This window comes from Terrapene carolina, unplaced genomic scaffold (assembly GCF_002925995.2).
Source record: "Terrapene carolina triunguis isolate 2854851 unplaced genomic scaffold, T_m_triunguis-2.0 Scaffold740, whole genome shotgun sequence".
In the NCBI taxonomy this organism is placed as follows: domain Eukaryota; kingdom Metazoa; phylum Chordata; order Testudines; family Emydidae; genus Terrapene; species Terrapene triunguis.
Window position 1 is genome coordinate 3947820 of NW_020665091.1, and position 20103 is coordinate 3967922.

At 42.7% G+C, this 20103-nt stretch overlaps 1 protein-coding gene across 4 annotated transcripts in view; it reads left to right on the forward strand.

Annotated features, from left to right (window-relative positions):
• ING4 (inhibitor of growth family member 4) overlaps nucleotides 1–20103 on the forward strand; it is a 42520-nt gene that overhangs the window by 20111 nt on the left and 2306 nt on the right. For all 4 annotated transcript variants that reach the window (XM_026660225.1, XM_026660222.1, XM_026660224.1 and 1 more), the window contains 4 exons: nucleotides 17941–18012; nucleotides 18206–18372; nucleotides 18638–18752; nucleotides 19093–19201. In XM_026660225.1, coding sequence (XP_026516010.1) covers nucleotides 17941–18012; nucleotides 18206–18372; nucleotides 18638–18752; nucleotides 19093–19201 — 463 coding nt within the window. The remainder of the gene's footprint in view (nucleotides 1–17940; nucleotides 18013–18205; nucleotides 18373–18637; nucleotides 18753–19092; nucleotides 19202–20103) is intronic.

Here is a 20103-nt window from a genome sequence, read left to right on the forward strand (position 1 = left end):
GCTACAGACTAGGGACCGAATGGCTAGGCAGCAGTTCTGCAGAAAAGGACCTAGGGGTTACAGTGGACGAGAAGCTGGATATGAGTCGACAGTGTGCCCTTGTTGCCAAGAAGGCTAACGGCATTTTGGGCTGTATAAGTAGGGGCACTGCCAGCAGATGGAGGACATGATCGTTCCCTCTATTCGACATTGGTGAGGCCGCATCTGGAGTACTGTGTCCAGTTTTGGGCCCCACGCTACAAGAAGGATGTGGAAAAATTGTAAAGAGTCCAGCGGAGGGCAAGAAAAATGATTAGGGGGCTGGAACACATGACTTATGAGGAGAGGCTGAGGGAACTGGGATTGTGTAGTCTGCAGAAGAGAAGAATGAGGCGGGATTTGATAGCTGCTTTCAACTACCTGAAAGGGGGTTCCAAAGAGGATGGATCTAGACTGTTCTCAGTGGTAGCAGATGACAGAACAAGGAGTAATGGTCTCAAGTTGCAGTGGGGGAGATTAGGTTGGATATTAGGAAACACTTTTTCACTAGGAAGGTGGTGAAGCACTGGAATGGGTTACCTAGGGAGGTGGTGGAATCTCCTTCCTTAGAGATTTTTAAGGTCAGGCTTGACAAAGCCCTGGCTGCGATGATTTAGGTGGGGATTGGTCCTGCTTTGAGCAGGGGGTTGGACTAGATGACTTCCTGAGGTCCCTTCCAACCCTGATATTCTATGATTCTATGTTTTCTGGGTGATTTGCTTAAACATGACTGACCATGACCATAGTTCATCCAGATCACCACAAATACACACACAGCCTCTGGTTAAATGTCCAGAGTACATAGTTGTGTCAGCGTTCAAGTGCAATTTCAGCACTCTCAGTAAATTTCCATACATCCTGTCTGATGCTAAGAGAATCCTGCTCCCAGAAACCTCTAGCAAATTCAGAATTACCAGGCTTTACCAGACTTGTGTTATCCACCACAATTCGTAATACTTCAGCACCATCCGAACAGTCCCCCCCTCGATATCCAATTACTAAAGCTTACCAAATTACACCAATCACACCAATTATACCTATTAATTATTGGGCCATGTGTCTCCTTTTTAAGTTAAAATGTCATTTTGCCATCTTCAGTTGTATAATCTGGCAATTGAATTTTAAAGTGTCCCTGTAAGACTTGCCTTTTCTTATGCTGTTTACATATTTGATACCCAATGCAGATGCGCGGGGAAAAATAACACTGTTATTCCAAGAGTCCAAAATACAATTATCCATTCAGTCCCACTCCACTGTGTTCCATGACATACAATATCATACCAGGCACACATTTGAGATTCTCTATCCTTTACAGCTTTTTCAATAACCTTGTGTTTTCAAGTAAGTGCACATTTTACAAGGCCTGTTATCTGTTCTATCTGATTTAATGTCCTCTGGTATGTTTGTATTTCCATGTCCTGATCTGTATCATTCCCTCCACTTTCTTCCAAATTTGGTGGCATCAGTCTGGGGTGAGTTATATATGTTTTGATTACCTGGGAGTGCCATTGGTACTGTTCATATTGGAAGTTAATTATTTTCCTATGCGTACACCACATTCCTCGTTCCAGGGTCCAGGTTTTTTATTGTTACGTTACCTTTTTGTTCCTGGTGCCAACATAAATTTTGATTTTACTTAATACAATCCCTACCAACCTCTTTTCCATTGCAAATTGATAGTAAGGTTCTCTCCTTTCCATTCTAAATTCATATTTCCCTTTCCAATTAGTGTTTCCCATTCCCATTGGGCTCCTATTATTCTTTTCCATCCTTCTCCCAGGATCTACCACAATCCATTTCTTTCTGGCACTATTTCATAGTATCTCATCTCATTTCCCCAAGCACTAGGTATATAACTGGGTTATACCTCTTGCACCTTTCCATTGGCTATTCCTGAAAGGATGAGAATACATTGGTGTAGTGTATGCTTTTGCATTTTCACCTTCCAGGTATCTTTGAACATGTTGTTAACGTAAGATAATATTTTAATGCCCAATTTAATACTCTTGGCCAATTACCTTTACTACTTTGTTCTACGATATCTTTCCATTGTTCTCCTAATATTCCCTGTGCTTCCATACAACCCCCCCCCCCCCCGATAAACCAATATGAATGTTCTTTACTTGTTTAACAATTTCCAGAACAGCCTTTCCCAGTAATTTACTTAATTCTATTACTGACTAGTCTAATTTTTAATCTACCACCTCCCATTGTCTCCCTATGTTGGCCGCCTTAGCCAGTTGTTCCAAGGTCTCGCTCACTCTTTCCCTTAAAATAGAGAGACACCAGGTATTTCCTAATCCCAAACCAGTGTTAAATGTTTCCCACGTAGCATCCCTTTAAATCATTCCTCTTCTTTTTAAATCCCAAGACCAATATGTTTTATACCCAGCAGTCCTCTTGGAACAGTTTGGATAGTGACTATCTATAACCCAATCCTCAGGCGATAAAATCAAAGTAATCTCAAATCTGGACCCATTTTGTATACATCTGCAACCATGATCACGATCTGGGATCAGCCATTCCATTTGTTCAGGAGTAAAAGTTGTAACAGTCCAGTGTTCTTTCATCTGTTGGGTTATATTAGTCCAAGTTCGTCTAGTTCTATGTTGTTGACCTCCAATGTAAGATGTTTCAAGGCATGTACGTGTTCATGGGGACATCTCTGTCTAGATACTTCCCATCCTTTAAATCAAGTTCCATTATGGTGTCCCTGTATCATGACCCATTCGTTCCCAAACTCCCATTCAAAAGTGTTCATTACTATATCCTAATGAACCAGGGTGGATTTGATTTAAATCAAATTGATTTAAATCATGATTTAAATCACTGATCAGGAAGACTCGATTTAATCATGGATTTCTACATAAAAGTGCATTCTTGTTGGTTGTTACCAACCTGAAGATCCTGCATGTTCAGACATGTTCCTTTTATCATCTTCAACGCAGCTTCCTCCTGAGAAGGAACATGCTTCCTCGGCTACTCCGAGACCTCAGTCCTAGGACCAATCCTATTCAACTTATTCATAAATGATCTGGAGAAAGGGGTAAAAAGTGAGGTGGCAAAGTTTGCAGATGATGCTAAACTGCTCAAGATAGTTAAGACCAAAGCAGACTGTGAAGAACTTCAAAAAGATCCCACAAAACTAAGTGATTGGGCAACAAAATGGCAAATGAAATTTAATGTGGATAAATGTAAAGTAATGCACATTGGAAAAAATAACCCCAACTATACATACAATATGATGGGGGCTAATTTAGCTACAACAAATCAGGAAAAAGATGTTGGAGTCATCGTAGATAGTTCTCTGAAGACGACCATGCAGTGTGCAGAGGCGGTCAAAAAAACAAAGAGGATGTTAGGAATCATTAAAAAGGGGATAGAGAATATCTTATTGCCCTTATATAAATCCATGGTACTCCCACATCTTGAATACTGCGTACAGATGGGGTCTCATCTCAAAAAAGATATACTGGCACTAGAAAAGGTTCAGAGAAGGGCAACTAAAATGATTAGGGGTTTGTAATGGGTCCCATATGAGGAGAGATTAAAGAAGCTTGGAAAACAGGAAACTAAGGGGGGATATGATGGAGGTATATAAAGTCATGAGTGATGTGGAGAAAGTAGATAAGGAAAAGTTATTTACTTTTTCCCATAATACAAGAACTAGGGGTCATCAAATGAAATTAATAGGCAGCAGGTTTAAAACAAATAAAAGGAAGTTCTTCTTCACACAGCGCACAGTCAACTTGTGGAACTCCTTACGTGAGGAGGTTGTGAAGGCTAGGACTATAACAGCGTTTAAAAGAGAACTGGATAAATTCATGGAGGTTAAGTCCATTAATGGTTATTAGCCAGGATGGGTAAGGAATGGTGTCCCTAGACTGTTTGTCAGAGGGTGGAGATGGATGGCAGGAGAGAGATCACTTGATTATTACCTGTTCGGTTCACTCCCTCCGGGGTGCCTGGCATTGGCTACTGTCGGCAGACAGGATACTGGGCTAGATGGACCTTTGGTCTGACCCAGTACGGCCGTTCTTATGTTGTTTCATTTGGGCAACCAGGCCTTGCATTTCTTTGTTGCACTGTTTGCATTTTGCACACATGCCTGTCTTACCCACAGGTAGAGGAACTTCATTAAAATATTCCCAAACTGGGTCTCTTTTATGGCCTGCGGCCATTATAGGTTTTCCCTTCTAGTGAGAGAATGGTATGGTAGATCTCAAATCAATGAAGACTACACTCAGAAAGACCTCAAGACTTCTGGAATATGCTGCTCAAACAGTTTCACTTTTGTTTCTACTGCCTGTCCCTCCCTTCTCACATTTATCTCCAGACCTCTTCTCCTTGTCCAGATCTATTCCACCCACAACAATCTTCTATTCATTGAACTTTTTGAAACTTTGCACTTTTAGAGAGAGGTAAGGGATTGACTCTGTGTACACAAATTTGCAGAGGGACAATAGGGTTGAGATCTGTTATTTCTCACCTCTATTTATTTATTTATTTATTTAAAAACATTTTTGCTGTTAACAAGCATGTTATCTCTGGAGACACAAATCCACAGTTTGAGAACTGCAAACCTAAACATCTCTGATGTTCTCTTCTAGACTGAGCACTGAGTCCCATTGGGTAGATAGAAAGAGTAACCTAAGTAATCTATACAGAAGCCCCTGGAACCCCATAAGATTGGGTCCCTAATCCATGAACTATTGGAACTCATTTACAAAACTTTTCTTAAACATTACATGACTCATACTCAAACATTGTCTCATACTATAGAATTAGAATTTATAATCCCTATTCCATGATGAGATTTTTTTGAACTATAATGTATCTTAATTATAATTAGCTTTAGATAGGTTTTTCCCTCAAAAAGCATTTTATCAAAAAAAAAAATCCGATTTAAATAAAAAAAAAATCATTGATTTTTATCCACCCTGTCAGGGTACTTACAGAATTTATCCACAGCCAAGCAACCGGTGTTCCTATCTGTGTCATATGTCACCACAACAACACTTACCCTCACACCATTTTACAAGCGCTTTAACGGTGCCTAATGCATCTATTTGTATTTCAAAAAGTCGGCAGACCATATTTCGCTTGGCATCTTTTCTTCTACTTATGTTTTCCATGCCCTGAAATGTATAATCTAATTTGGTCAGAGTGTCTCCAAACATCTCCTTTTGGAGTGGCTACTAAGACCGCCGTGGGGCTAGCTACATACTTAACAGGGAATGGTCTGCTCCATCTTGGTTTCATCTTTCCTTTCGTCACCAATTCCCTAAGCATCACCTTGTCCCCTATTTTCCATTGATACCCTATTTGTCCCTTCTGCTCTTCTTTGTCTATACTGATTTTCTTCTGCCCAAATTTCTTCTATTGTTTGTACCAAGTTTGCCACCCATACTTTTTTCTGCACCCATTCCAGCATTTGCCTGCTTGATATTAACAAAACTTCTGGGGTTCTCATAGCCATGCCTGTCATTAACTCAAAAGGGGTGTACTTGCTTCCTGCTTGTCCCAGAGCTCTCATGGTCATCAAAATAGCAGGGAAAGCTGTGTCCATAGAGCCTTAACTGTAGTTTGAGCTGTATTATCGGAGGTAGAGATCACTTCAACCCAGCCTGAGAAGTTATCTGTTACTACTAAGCAATATTCCTTTCCTGTGGGAGTTCTTTTTAGAGGTCCAATGTAATCCATTTGCAATCACATGGACCTGTAGTATCAGGCTGATGTCTCACTACCCTCTCTTTTTGGCTTTTGTTTTGTGCACAAATTAATCCCCAAAACCTTTGACAAAAATCTTCAATCTGAATTCTCATTCCTGGCCACCACATTGCTCTTTTCACTTGCACTAATATTCTTTTTCGCCCAAAATGTCCTTGTTCATGAGCAAACCTAATTATTTCTTCCCTACTCCGCTTTTAGGTACCCACCTTTCCTGTTGTCCCTGTTTTGCTACTGTCATCTCTTCTTCTTTCTTTACTTCCCATTTTCCTTCCACTCCTGCTATATTCTGCTCTACCAATTCCCAGTCCTCTTTCCCATATTGTACAAAAATACTTTGTTTTGTAGATTGTTGTCTGTCTGATTTCCCCTTTGGGTCATCTTGTATACTATCCGACCTTACTCTGTCCCGTCCCCCCTTGAGATCAGGTCACCACTTCAGTCTCACCTTTTCTTAGATTCAACTCATCAACTTGTGCTTTTTTAGTATCCTTCCATGTTGGATGGGGTGCTATGTGCTTTAACATGCTTAATTTCTGTAGAACCTGTTCATTGTCTGATTATTTTAACAATTGTTTCCCACTGCTTCCAATATGAGATCTCTTTATCCCCCTGTTTTTCCCATATGGAAGCCCACATGGCCATTCCAAATGAGATCCACCCCCTATGATAGGGATTGGAAATGCCTGGACCTCTTCGGGAGAAAGGCCTACTTCTCTGCCACATTGCAGTTTAGAATTGCAAATTATCAAGCTTTAATGGTGAAATATGACTGTCAATTATATAAAGCTCAACACCTTTATTGATCAACTCCCAAAGTCACACTGTGACCCGTTCCGAGCTATTATCCATGAGGGACAAGTAGTAGCCAAAACAGTGCTCCAGTCAGCCCCTGATGCAGCCGACAAGCAGACTGGTCCATCTCCACTGCAGTCGTTATGCGGCGAGTGTTTTGGTTACACCTATTTGGCTTCCTTAAGGAAGTGCAGATGACAGTTGAAGACCTTCCCTTTGAGGGAACCAAATTGTTCTCTGAAAAGACTGATGCGTCCTTCTATGCCCTTAAAGATTCCAGGGCCACTCTCACTAATTAGGAATCTTTACTCCTGGACAAAAGAGAAGGTTTAGTCTGCAACTTCAACATAAATCCCCCACTTCACAATTCCCAACCCAATGTTTTTACAAGCCTCTGAGAGAGAAGTCAAGATTTTCCACACATAAGACATTATGCCCACAGCCTTCCACATTGCAACTATCTACCTCAAAACATCAGTTTTGATGTGTTGGTTGAGGCGTCAACAGACCACTTTTCTCAACCGCTGTAGCTGACCAACCCTTCACACCCATTTGGCTACCGACTTGCCCTGTTTCAGAGCACCTGAGAATGTATAACATCAAACTGATGTGTCCTGGAAATCATTCACAATGGGTACTCCATTCACTTTAACTCCCTTCTCCATCCCTCTTCAGGGACCCTTCTCGTGAGCGTTTACTACGACAAGAAATAGATCACGTCCTCTTGTTAGGGGCCATAGAACCAGTATCTCAACATCTACGAGGCAAAGGTTTTTACTCTCATTTCCTGATACCCACGAAGAGGGGAGATCTATACTAGACCTCAGAGCACTCACAAGTTCGTCAAGGCTCAAAAATTCAAGATGATCACTGTAGCAATGATTATTCCAGCTTTGGAACAGGGAGACTGGTTTTCAGCCCTTGACCTTATTTTCATATTTCAATCTTACCATTCCTCAGATTTTCCCTAGGACAGGGCCACTACCAGTACAGAGTACTCCCCTTTGGGCTATCATCAGCTCCCAGAGTATTGTCCAAAATCCTCTCTGTAGAGGCAGCTCACCTTCGTTCCCTGTGGATCATGATCTTACCCCTATCTGGATGACTGCCTCCTTGGGGCTTGGTCCTTTGATGAAACTCTCCTGGTTATCAAAACCGCAATAGACCTGTTCATGGAACTAGGTCTACAGATCAATGTCCAAAAATCAACCTTTTCCCCTGTACAACGCCTAGAGTTTGTAGGGGCTGACCTCGATTTGTTACAGGCCAAAGAACCCCTGCCACAACACAGGTTCCACACCTTGGCCATGTTCATAGAGACAGTACAAACCAGCCCTCAAGTGTCAGACATACACTGCCTCCACATCCTGGGGCATATGGCAGCAGGCACAGAGGTGATACCTCATGCTAGACTTCAACTGCAGTGCTGTCAGATGTGGTTCAGCTCAGTCTACCGACTGAACAGAGACAGATTAGACATACCTCTGTCACTACCCACCAAGGTCAAAAACTCCCTGGACTGGTGGAAAAATCCAGCAGATGTTTGCAAGGGGATTCCCTTTTCACAAACTTTCCCATCATTACTATTTACCACTGACTCATCCCTCATAGGATGGGGCGCACATTTAAGCCACCTAAAAACACTAGGCAAATGGTCATCCACGGAGATGTCCTGCCACATCAACCTCCTTGAACTGAGGGCAGTCAGGAATGCCTGTACCCATTTCCTCCCACTTATTAAAAGAACACAAACAAGAGTCTTAACAGACAACATAGCATGTATATATTACATAAATTGGCAGGGAGGAACCAGGTCACCCTCCCTCTGCTCAGAAGCACTAAAGTTATGGAACTGGTGCAGTTCCCATCACACTATCTATCTTCCAGGAGTACAAAACTCAATAGTGGCCAGTTGCAGTTACAAATTCCCACACAACCATGAATGAGAGATTAAACCCAGCAGTGCTTCGTGACCTATTCAGCAGTGGGGAACACTGACCACAGACCTGTTCACCACTTACCTGAACAAGAAATGTCCACGCTATTGCTCCAGAGCAGGGATAGGTCAGCACTCCTTGGAAAATGCTCTTCTTCTTCTGTGGGACAAGGACCTTCTCTATATCTTTCCTCTGTTTCCCCTAGTGTTGAAAGTCCTATTAAAAATAAAAAGAGAAGGAGCACACATCATACTGATTGCTCCCACCTGGATGAGACAGTCTTTGTGTCCTTACCTTTCACAACTGGTGACATGCCCACCAATCTCTCTCCAACCAACTCCACACCTCCTATTGCAGAACGAAGGACGCACTCTCCATCCCAACCTGAGGATACTTCACCTCAAGGCTCGGTTCCTTCATGGTTCCAGCTCATAGAAAGCTCCTGCTCGAAGGAAGTAAAGAAAATGTTACTACACAGTAGAAAATCCACCACACGTCATACTTACCTGCAAAGGTGGTCCAGGTTTCAGGTTTGGTGTAATTCCCAACAAATTTCCCTGACATGTGCTACTCTCCCAGTGGTCCTAGACTGTATACGGACTCTTAAAAAAAATCAGGGCTATCTCTCAGTTCACTCAAAGTTCACCTAGCAGCTATAGCAGCCTTTCAGCGACAAGTAGAGAGATACTCATTGCTCTCACACCCAAACATAAAATGATTCTTCAGGGTATAGTAAACCTTTTTCACCAACCCTGACATCTCACCTCTACATGGGAGCTGAACCTAGTGTTGAAAGGCCTGACTAGACCTCTCTCTTAACCTGTGGCTACTTGTTTGCTCACATATCTGTCGATGAAAACGGCATTCCTGGTGGCTATCACCTCGGCAAGGAGAACTGGGGAAATAGCGGCTCTTATGGCACATTTCCTCCCTCCTCCTTCCCCCCCCCCCCAACACACATACAATATTCTTTTGGGACTAGGTCACACTTGGACTGCATCTGAAGTTCAACCTCAACATGACCTGCCCTTTTCACATAAACCAACTGATTCTCCTTCCGACCTTTTACCCCAAGCCTCACTCTGATAACAGGGAGGCTGTACTACACACACTAGATGTTACAAGAGCCCTGGCCTTTTTACCTGGATAGGACGAAGACATTTAGAAAGTCTCCTAGCTTTTCCTTTCTGTTGCAGAAAGATCCAAAGACTCAGAAGTATCAGCCTAGAGACTCTCCAAATGGGTCTCAAACTGTATTAGATCAGGTTTGCAACATAACACCTCCATCTGGTATTCGCACTCACTCCATGAGGTTGGTCTCCTCCATCACCTTCTTCAAGAATGTCCCTATCTCAGAAATCTGTAGTTAGCAACCTGGTTTGACCATATATTTGCAGAACATTATGAAATTACTGGGGACTCTGCTTCCGATGCCACTTTGGTTCTACAGTATTGTAATCCGTAACTGACTCGACTCCGAAGCCCCAGCCCTCCAGTGGGGATACTGCTCAGGAGTCACCTACAATGAAGCACCCAGAGAGATACACCTCTACCCCGATATAATGCGACCCGATATAACACAAATTATGATATAATGCGGTAAAGCAGCGCTCCATGGGGGCGGGGCTGCGCACTCTGGCGGATCAAAGCAAGTTCGATATAAGTTCACCTATAACACGGTAAGATTTATTGGCTCCTGAGGATAGCGTTGTATCGTGGTAGAGGTGTACTACTTGAAGAAGAAGAGAAAGTTGCTCACCTTGTGCAGTAATTATGGTTCTTTGAGATATGTCCCCCTATGGTTTCTCCACAACCCATCATCCTCCCCTCTACTTCAGAGTTCTTTCAAGGACTTTGTGGTAGAGAAGGAACTCAGGAGAGTTTGCCTGTGGGACAGCGCATGTGCAGGCCAAACTGACACTGCTACCAAAAAGCTCTCCGATCAGCAGTGCAGGGACACAAGCACACCTACAGTTGGGCACCCACATGGGGACACATCTTGAAGAACCATTGTTACTGCACAAGGTGAATAACTTTCTCTTCACACATGCTTATTAGTTTGGCAGCTAAATTATCTGCAAGTTCCATCTGTACTGAGAATGCTCAAGCCCATGATTGCAGGGGCTGAACAGGACTTTCTGTGCAATTGCTCCTCCCAATGGTCAGGGGGCTACCATGGGACTGAGAGAAGGGGGACTGTCTCTCCTGTGATCTTAATGCTCCACAACCAGGGGGTCCAGCAAGCAAGAAGAGAAAGAAGGATCAGCTTGATTGGAATGCAGAGGGGTGGAGGACAAAGACAGCAGGGGGAATAGACTGGCTGCGAAGGGGAGACAGTGGGGAATGAATGGTGTTGGGGGCGGGGCAGGGCGGAGAGACGGACTGCAGAAGGGTATATGCTAAGATCAGGGACAGAAGGTGGCAAGTGATAGGAACACTGGGAAATAAAGGTCTGTCATCACTAAAGGGACCTCCTTTCTAGAACTTAGGGTAGAATTCAGGATTTTTGAGTCTCAACTGTTTGCTAGTAGGTTTCACAGCTATTTGCTAAGAGTGTTTATCACTCTACTATTGTTGGTTCACACAGAGCATAAACGCCTATTGCTGCTACCAGTTACTCCATTAGGTCAAGTAGTAAAAGGTCTGTGCTGTGGATCTAAAGGTTCCAACCTTGCTGATGATACGTTTGAGGGGTCAGTATGGTTTCTCATGATAGAAGTTTTGTTTTTTAAGTTTGCAGTGTTAAACTAAGAAATTTATATTAAAATTAATTGAAAAACATTAAGGTTGCGAAGTCACACCCTCTAATAGGAAATATCAGAATTAAGATTGCTCATGCAAATCTTAATTCAACCCCTGTGTGTATATGCATTATGATACAGTCTTTAATTACAGGATCATGTAATTTTTTCCACGGGATCCTTCCATCATTCATTGCACAGGGTGAGCCTCCTCTGGGAATGAACCAGGGTTGTGTAGTGAATGAAATTGTTGTCTGTAGCACCCCTGCCTCATTTGTTACAGAAGTTGGAAGGTGTATAGTGAATGAGGCAGTGGATTGCAGGAAGACGAAAGGATGGTCGTACGGTTTAGTCATTGGATTCTATTCTTGTCTCTGCCATGGAGTTCCTGTGTAATTAAATTAAGACTTTTCACAGGTGGTCACTAATTATGTGTCCTTCATTTTCTAGGTGCCCAACTTGAGATCCTGGGGTCTCATTTACACATGTGGTAAGCACTTGCAGCTGAAGTCAATGGGAGCTGTGCTTTGAACATATAAAGTGCTATAAAAATGCTAAGTATTGTGATTGATGTACCAGGCTCTGGGTGTCTCAAATTGAGCACCCAAAATGAATGGATACCTTTTGTCCTTAATTTCTCTGAATCTCAGTTCCTGATCTGTAGAATGTCAATTATAATACCTCCCTACCTGACAGCAGTGTGGTGAAGATACATTGTGAAGCACTCAGTGATGGGCGCTATAGAAAAGCCCATGAGGAAATTAATAATTCTATATTCAAAGCATAGTTTAACTAATGTGCAGTAAATAAGGCCTGGGGCCACACATTAAATGAGGATGAAAAGAATCCATTCAGTGAGCACTGTCCATCCTGTGCACTGAATGAGGCAGGCATTTTGTGGGACAAATAGTATGTGATCATGTAATTAAAGACTGTGGCATAACACATATGTACAAAGAGGATAGACTGAAGTTACAGAGGCAATCTTAAGTCTGGCTTTTCCCAACTTTTGAATGCTTGACTGTGCAATGTGATCTTTCTTTTAATGTAGTTCTCGACCCCCCACCGCACCCTGTTTATATGTAATATTTGGGATATCATGAAAACTTTTCCTTCTGTCTAGATACTTAAATGGCCCATAAAGCTGAGCCTCTCCTAGCTATTTAAAATAGAAATAATAGTAACAAATTCCCTCTCTGTTCCTTCCCAGGGAAATACTTTTCTCTTTTCTTAAGGATGTTTGCTTGTGTGTAAGTGGTTGTTTTTGTGTCTGCATGATGAAATTGAGGTTGAAGAAACAGGTTCTGAACACAGTGGGTATGTCTACACAGCAATTAAACACCCACTGTTGCACCAGGTCAGCTGACTTGGGCTCACAGGGCTGCAAAATTGTGGTTTAGATGGTTTGGGCTTGGGCTGGGGCCTGAGTTCTGGGAACCTGTGAGCAGGGAGGTCCCAGAGCCTGTTTACACAGCACTTTTACAGCCCTGCAGCCTGAGCCCTGCGTGCCCAAGTCAGCTGTAGTCATTCTTATCTCTTGCCAGAGTGAGTTGCATAGTTTGGGTCCAGTTTTTTTTGAGAATTCTGTCTTTTGCATGCACAAGCCTTCCCCCATAGTTGGCAGCTTAATTGTCTTAGTTCTGATTATTTCTGTTGTGGGAACGCATGGTCATGGAAGGTGGGGCAGTCTGTCATGTTGCTGTGACCAATCCTGTAGAGGGCTTTGAATATCAGAATGGAGACCTTGATCCAGATTCTGAATTCAGTGGAGATTCAGTGCAGAAAATGGAGATGTTTTCATGGTGTCCTGTGTTGCTGTGCACACAAGTTGCTGCATTTCGTACCAACTGGAGTTTTTTTCAGGTCATGTGATTTCATTCCTAGATATGGATAGCAGTAATCAAGCTTGATGGTCTTGAGTGCCTGGATCACTGAGTTTTATTGCATGCAGTACAGTCTTTTGTCCAGTCACAGAAGAAAGTGGGCTTTTTTCCCCCAACATGTCTCTCTGGGCACCCAGTAAGAGGAGTCCAAGAGAACCTCCATGGATATGGGTAAGAAATAGGGCTGTCAAGCAATTAAAAAAGATTAATCGCACTGTTAATATTAGAATACCATTTATTTAAATATTTTTGGATATTTTCTACATTTTCAAAAATATTGATTTCAGTTGCAACACAGAATACACAGTGTACAGTGCTCACTTTATATTTATTTTTGATTACAAATATTTGCACTGTAAAAACAAAAGAAATAGTATATTTAAATTCACCTAATACAAGTACTGTAGGGCTCTTTATAATGAAAGTTGAACTTACAAATGTAGAATTGTGTACAAAAAATAACTGCATTCAAAAATAAAAATGTAAAACTTTAGAACCTACAAGTCCACTCAGTCCTACTTCAGCCAATCACTCAGATAAACAAGTTTGGTTACAATTTGCAGGAGATAATGCTGCCCACGTCTTGTTTACAATGTCACCTGAAAGTGAGAACAGGCATTCACATGACACTGTTATAGCCGGCATCACAAGGTATTTACGTGCCAGATGAGCTAAAGATTCATATGTCCCTTCATGCTTCAACCACCATTCCAGAATACATGTGTCCATGCTGATGATGGGTTCTGCTTGATAACGATCCAAAGCAGAGCGGACCGACGCATGTTCATTTTCATCATCTGAGTCAGATGCCACCAGCAGAAGGTGGATTTTCTTTTTTGGTGGTTTGGGTTCTGTAGTTTCCGCATCAGAGTGTTGCTCTTTTAAGACATCTGAAAGCATTCTCCACACCTCATCCCTCTCAGATTTTGGAAGGCACTTCAGATTCTTAAACCTTGGGTCTAATGCTGTATCTATCCTTAGAAATCTCACATTGGTACCTTCTTTGCATTTTATCAAATCTTCTGTGAAAGTGTTCTTAAAACGAACATGTGCTGGGTCATCATCCAAGACTGCTATAACATGAAATGGGTAAAACAGAACAGGAGACATACAATTCTCCCCCAAGGAGTTCAGTTGCAAATTTAATGAACGCATTATTTTTTTAATGAGCATCAGCATGGAAGCAAGTCAGCTTCTGGAATGGTGGCCGAAGCATGAAGGGGCATATGAACGTTTAGCATATCTGACACGTGGCTACAAAGTGCCATGCAAACGCCTGTTCTCACTTTCAGGTGACATTGTAAATAAGAAGCAGTCAGCAGTATCTCCCGTAAATGTAAACAATCTTGTTTGTCTTAGCAATTGGTTGAACAAGAAGTAGGACTGAGTGGACTTGTAGGCTCTAAAGTTTTATATCGTTTTGTTTTTGAGTGCAGTTACATAACAAAAAAATCTACATTTTGTAAGTTACACTTTCACAATAAAGAAATTGCACAGCAGTACTTGTATGAGGTGAATAGAAAAATACTGTTTCTTTTGTTTATCATTTTTACGGTGCGAATATTTGTAATAAAAAATAATATAAAGTGAACACTGTACACTTTGTATTCTGTGTTGTAATAGAAATCAATATATTTATTTGAAAATGTAGAAAAACATCCAAAAATATTTAATAAATTTCAATTGGTGTTCTATTGTTTAACAGTGCGATTAATCACAATTAATTTTTTTAATCGCAGTTAATTGTTTTAGTTAATCGCATGAGTTAACTGCGATTAATCAACAGCCCTTGTAAGAAGTAACACTGAAAAAGAATAATAAAATACTGACTTGAGTCTTGCAGCATGTCTGTTACTGTAATAACATTTGGTAGTTACAATATACGTTGTGTTTCAGAACTTCCAGGAGCTGGAGAGAGACAACTGAATTACGTTATAATGTAGCAGGCAGAATAGACTAAAGAGCAGGGGACTTGGAGTCAAGATTCCTGTGTTCTATTCCCAGCTTTACCCCGATTTGCTCTATGACCTTGGACAAATCTCTTCCCATCTCTGCCTCCGTTTTCCCATCTGTAAAATGGGGAAATTAATCCTTCTTTGTGGCACTTTTTAAGCACTTCAGTGCTTTGAGTTGGTTGCATGAAAAGCACTATTTTATTATTTATTTAATGTAAAATAGTTTTAGGATTGGCGTGTTAGATGTCTTAGACAAGTTAGATGTATTCAAGTCAGCAGGACCTGATGAATACATCCTAGAATACTGAAGGAGCTGACTAATGGTTGAAATATCTCCTTAGTGATTATCTTTGAAAACTCATGGAAGATGGGAAAGATTCCAGAGAACTGGAAGAGGGCAAATATAGTGTCAATCTATAAAAAGGGGAATAAGGACAACCCACGGAATTACAGACCATTCATCTTCAGTACCTGGAAAGATAATGGAACAAATAATCAAGTAATCAATTTGCAAACACCTAGAAGATAATAAAGTGATAAGTAACCGTCGACATGGATTTGTCAAGAACAAATCATGTCAAACCAACCTAATAGCTTTCTTTGACAGGGTAATAAGCCTAATGAATAGGGCGGATGTGGTAGATGTAGTATATCTTCACTTTACTGAGATTGTTGTTACTGTCTTGCTAGACCTTCTCATAAACAAACTAGCAAAATACAGCCTAGATGAAGCTGTTATAAGGTGGGTGCCTAACTGGTTGAAAACCCAATCCCAGAGAGTAGTTAGCAGCAGTTCACAGTCAAGCTGGAAGCACATATCGAGTGGGGTCCTGCAGCGATCGGTCCTAAGTCCAATATCTTTGTAAATTATTTAGATAATGGCAGAGAGAGTACACTTATAAAGTTTACGGGTGATACCAAGCTGGGAGGGGTTGCAAGTGCTTTGGAGGATAGGATTAAAATTCGAAATGGTCTGAAGTAAATAGGATGAAATTCAATACGGACAAATGCAAAGTACTCCACTTAGGAAGGAACAATCAATTGCACACATGCAAAATGGGAAATGACTGCCTACTAAGGAGTACTGCAGAAAGGGATCTGGGGGTTATAGTGGATCACAAGATAAATATGAGTGAACAGTATAACACTTGCAAAAAAAGCAAACATAATTCTAGGGTGTATTAGCAGGAGAGTTGTAAGCAAGACATGATAAGTAATTCTTCCACTCTGCTCCATGCTGATGAGGTCTTAGCTGAAATATTGTGTTGAGTTCTGGGTGCCACATTTCAGGAAAGATGTGGACAAATTAGAGAAAGTCCAGAGAGGAGCAACAAAAATGATTAAAGGCCTAGAAAACATGACTTATGAGGAAAGATTGAAAAAACTGGGTTTGTTTAGTCTGGAAAAGAGAAGACTGAGAGGGGACATAACAGTTTCCAAGTACATAAAAGGGTGTTACATGGAGGAGAGTGAAAAATTGTTAACTTCTGAGGATAGGCTAAGAAGCGATGGGCTTAAATTGCAGCAAGGGAGGTTTAGGTTGGATATTAGGAAAAACTTCCTAACTGTCAGGGTAGTTAAGCACTGGAACAAATTGCCTAGGGAGGTTGTGGAATCTCCATCATTGGAGGTTTCTAAGAGCAGTTTAGACAAACACCTGTCAGGAATGGTCTAGTTCAGTGGTTTTCAACCTGTGGTCCATGGACCCCTGGGGTCCGCAGACTGTCTAAGTTTTCCAAAGGGGTCGTACCTCCTTTTGAAATTTTTTAGGGGTCCGTAAATGAAAAAAGGTTGAAAACCACTGGTTTAGTTGTTATGTAGTCCTGCCTTGAGTGCAAGGGACTGGGCTAGATGACCTATTGAGCTTCCTTCCAATCCTACACGTCTATGATTCTATATCATATTGTAATGAACTGACTAGTGTGGTCTGTGTCGTCAATGCCTTGTACTGGATGGAATCAGTATTTTTCACCTGTGTTCTCCTAGGTCCTGTACAGCTTACAATAAGAGAGATCTCATTTATCTTTACTGACAAGGAAGGACCTGTGCTTCTGGTGCATGCATCTTTGAATTACATCCAGGCCAAATATTGCTGCTGCTTCCATAATGTTTCTAAGTTGGTATCTTTTCTCTCTGCTCCCTCAGCAGAACTCTTGCACAGCCCCATATCTATAGTCTTGATTACTGTGACTTCTTCCTTTAAGACTTCCTGGACGCATACACCACTTACCTTCAATCCATTCAACATGCAGCCACTAAGATTATCTTTCTGGCATCTTGGTCTGACTATCATCCCCGAATCACCTTTGAATCCACTGGTTCTTCTTTTTCCTCCATATCATGTTCAAGCTTTTTGTCCTCACCGTTAAGCCTTTCCACAGCTTCGTCCCTCATGAGCTTTCCATTATTATTATTTTTTTTTTTGCTACCACTACCATTGTGTAGTTGTCAGATTCTTCCATAAGCAGCCCCATACCTTTTCTCATGCTCTCATGCTGCATCTTATGCATGGAAGGGCCTTCTTTCTCTGATCAGGACTACTACCCTCTCCTTCTAACCCACCTTTTCCATGATACCTGCAAGAAATTAGCCAATTAATAATGTCTACATTGAGGGGAAGTTGGGGATAGTGCCAACTTAGTGGACTCCAGAAAGAATTACTAAAATAATGACCCCGTCTGTGAGCCCACCAGACTCTAGGCTTCCCATGAGCTCAAGATTGAATCATTGGCATCTTAGAGAACAGCTGCTGGATTACATCAGAGTTGGACTGACAGGGAAATTAGAGGATGTTAAGTCCTATATCTGGTTATTATAAATGCTTAATGGGGGAAACGGAGACAGGGACCTGACCCCTCCATGTATCTACCTCTCTCTCCAGGCATTGAGAACCTGCCATTTGAATTGCAGAGAAATTTCCAACTCATGCGAGATCTAGACCAGCGAACAGAAGGTGAGTGTCAGGAATGAGGCCCAGAGTAATGTGCCGTGAGTAGGTAGGGAGCCTGCAGCTGGCCTGCTCTTCCTTCCCTTGCAGGTGGTGTTGTGACAACAGGGCAGAGGAGGGAGCCTGCAACTGTCCAGATCTGCCCTTCCTAACAGAGGGCACTGGGATATTTTTGACCATGAATCCGGTCTTGTTTCAGACCTCAAGTCAGAGATTGATAAACTGGCCACGGAGTATATCAGCAATGCACGGACTCTTTCTTCGGAGGAAAAACTGGGGCTTCTCAAGCAAATTCAGGAGGCCTATGGGAAATGCAAGGAGTTCGGGGATGACAAAGTGCAGCTGGCCATGCAGACCTATGAGATGGTATGAAGGAGAGAGAGGGAGCAGAGTGGTGTCTAAGGGTTATAGCATGAAGGGCTGGGAGTCACGACTCACTGTGTCCTGGTACTGGTACTGATGGGGTTTTAAAGCATTTGGAAATCTTTTGCTCCAGCCCCAGCATGGATCCCTGTTTCCCTTGTAGGCATCCCCTACAGTTGCCTCTCTGCTGAAGCCCCATCCCCGTCCTTTCTAGGCCCTTCAGGATTCCATCCCCTAATAATGCTTTTGCTTACTGTCATACCTGCAGGTGGATAAGCACATCCGGCGGCTAGACACGGACCTTGCCCGTTTTGAAGCTGACTTGAAGGAGAAGCAGATTGAGTCGAGTGACTACGACAGCTCCTCCAGCAAGGGCAAGAAAAGTGAGTCCCAGCGCCCTGCCACAGATATGGTGGGGCCCAGGACCACAGAAGTGGTGGGGTTGGAAGGGAGCCTGAGAGGAGGATGGCAGGAGATGGCCCAGAGACTGTGAGGTTGGAGTTTGAGGAGGAGCTAGAACCCCAGCAAGTGACAAGGAGGTGACCCAGGGATGATGGTGTAGGGGAGTCTCAGAGGAGATGATGGGGGGGGGGGGTGTAGACCAGAGACTATGAAAGGGTGGGGTGTGTGTGTGTCTTAATGCTGTAAAGGGGGCTGGTGTACAGGTATCTATCTTGGTGGGTGGAAGAGTTTAATGCCCATTTATTTTCCCCATCCCACCAGAGGGCCGGGCCCAAAAGGAGAAGAAAGCTGCCCGTGCTCGTTCTAAGGGGAAAAACTCTGATGAGGAGGCACCAAAGATGGCTCAAAAGAAGCTGAAACTCGTCCGCACGTAAGTGACGGGGAGACTTAGGGAATGGGGGGTAACCCCACAAGTCAGGACCCAGTGGGTCCATGAAGGTTCCCCTAATCAGGATGAAACCAATGGTCAGGTACTGCACTTTGTCATAGAATCATAGAATATCAGGGTTGGAAGAGACCTCAGGAGGTTATCTAGTCCAACCCCCTGCTCAAAGCAGGAACAACCTCAAGTAAATCATCCCAGCCAGGGCTTTGTCAAGCGGAGCCTTAAAAACCTCTAAGGATGGAGAGTCCACCACCTCCCTAGGTAACCCATTCCAGTGCTTCACCACCCTCCTAGTGAAATAGTTTTCCATGATATCCAACCTAGACCTCCCGTACTGCAACTTGAGACCATTCCTCCTTGTTCTGTCATCTGCCACCACTGAGAACAGCCTAGCTCCATCCTCTTTGGAACCCCCCCTTCAGGGGGGTTGAAGGCTGTTAGTTGAAGGCTGCTATCAAATCCCCTCTCACTCTTCTTTTCTGCAGACTAAATAAGCCCAGTTCCCTCACCTTCTCCTCGTAAGTCATGTGCTCCAGCCCCCTAATCATTTTCGTTGCCCTCTGCTGGACTCTCTCCAATTTGTCCACATCCTTTCTGTAGTGGGGGGCCCAAAACTGGATGCAGTACTCCCAGATGTGGCCTCACCAGTGCCGAATAGAGGGGAATAATCACTTCCTTCGATCTGCTGTCAACGCACCTACTAATGCAGCTCAATATGCCGTTAGCCTTCTTAGTAACAAGGACACACTGTTGACTCATATCAAGCTTCTCATCCACTGTAATCCCCAGGTGCTTTTCTGCAGAACTGCCGCTTAGCCAGTCGGTCCCCAGCCTGTAGCAGTGCATGGGATTCATCCATCCTAAGTGCAGGACTCTGCACTTGTCCT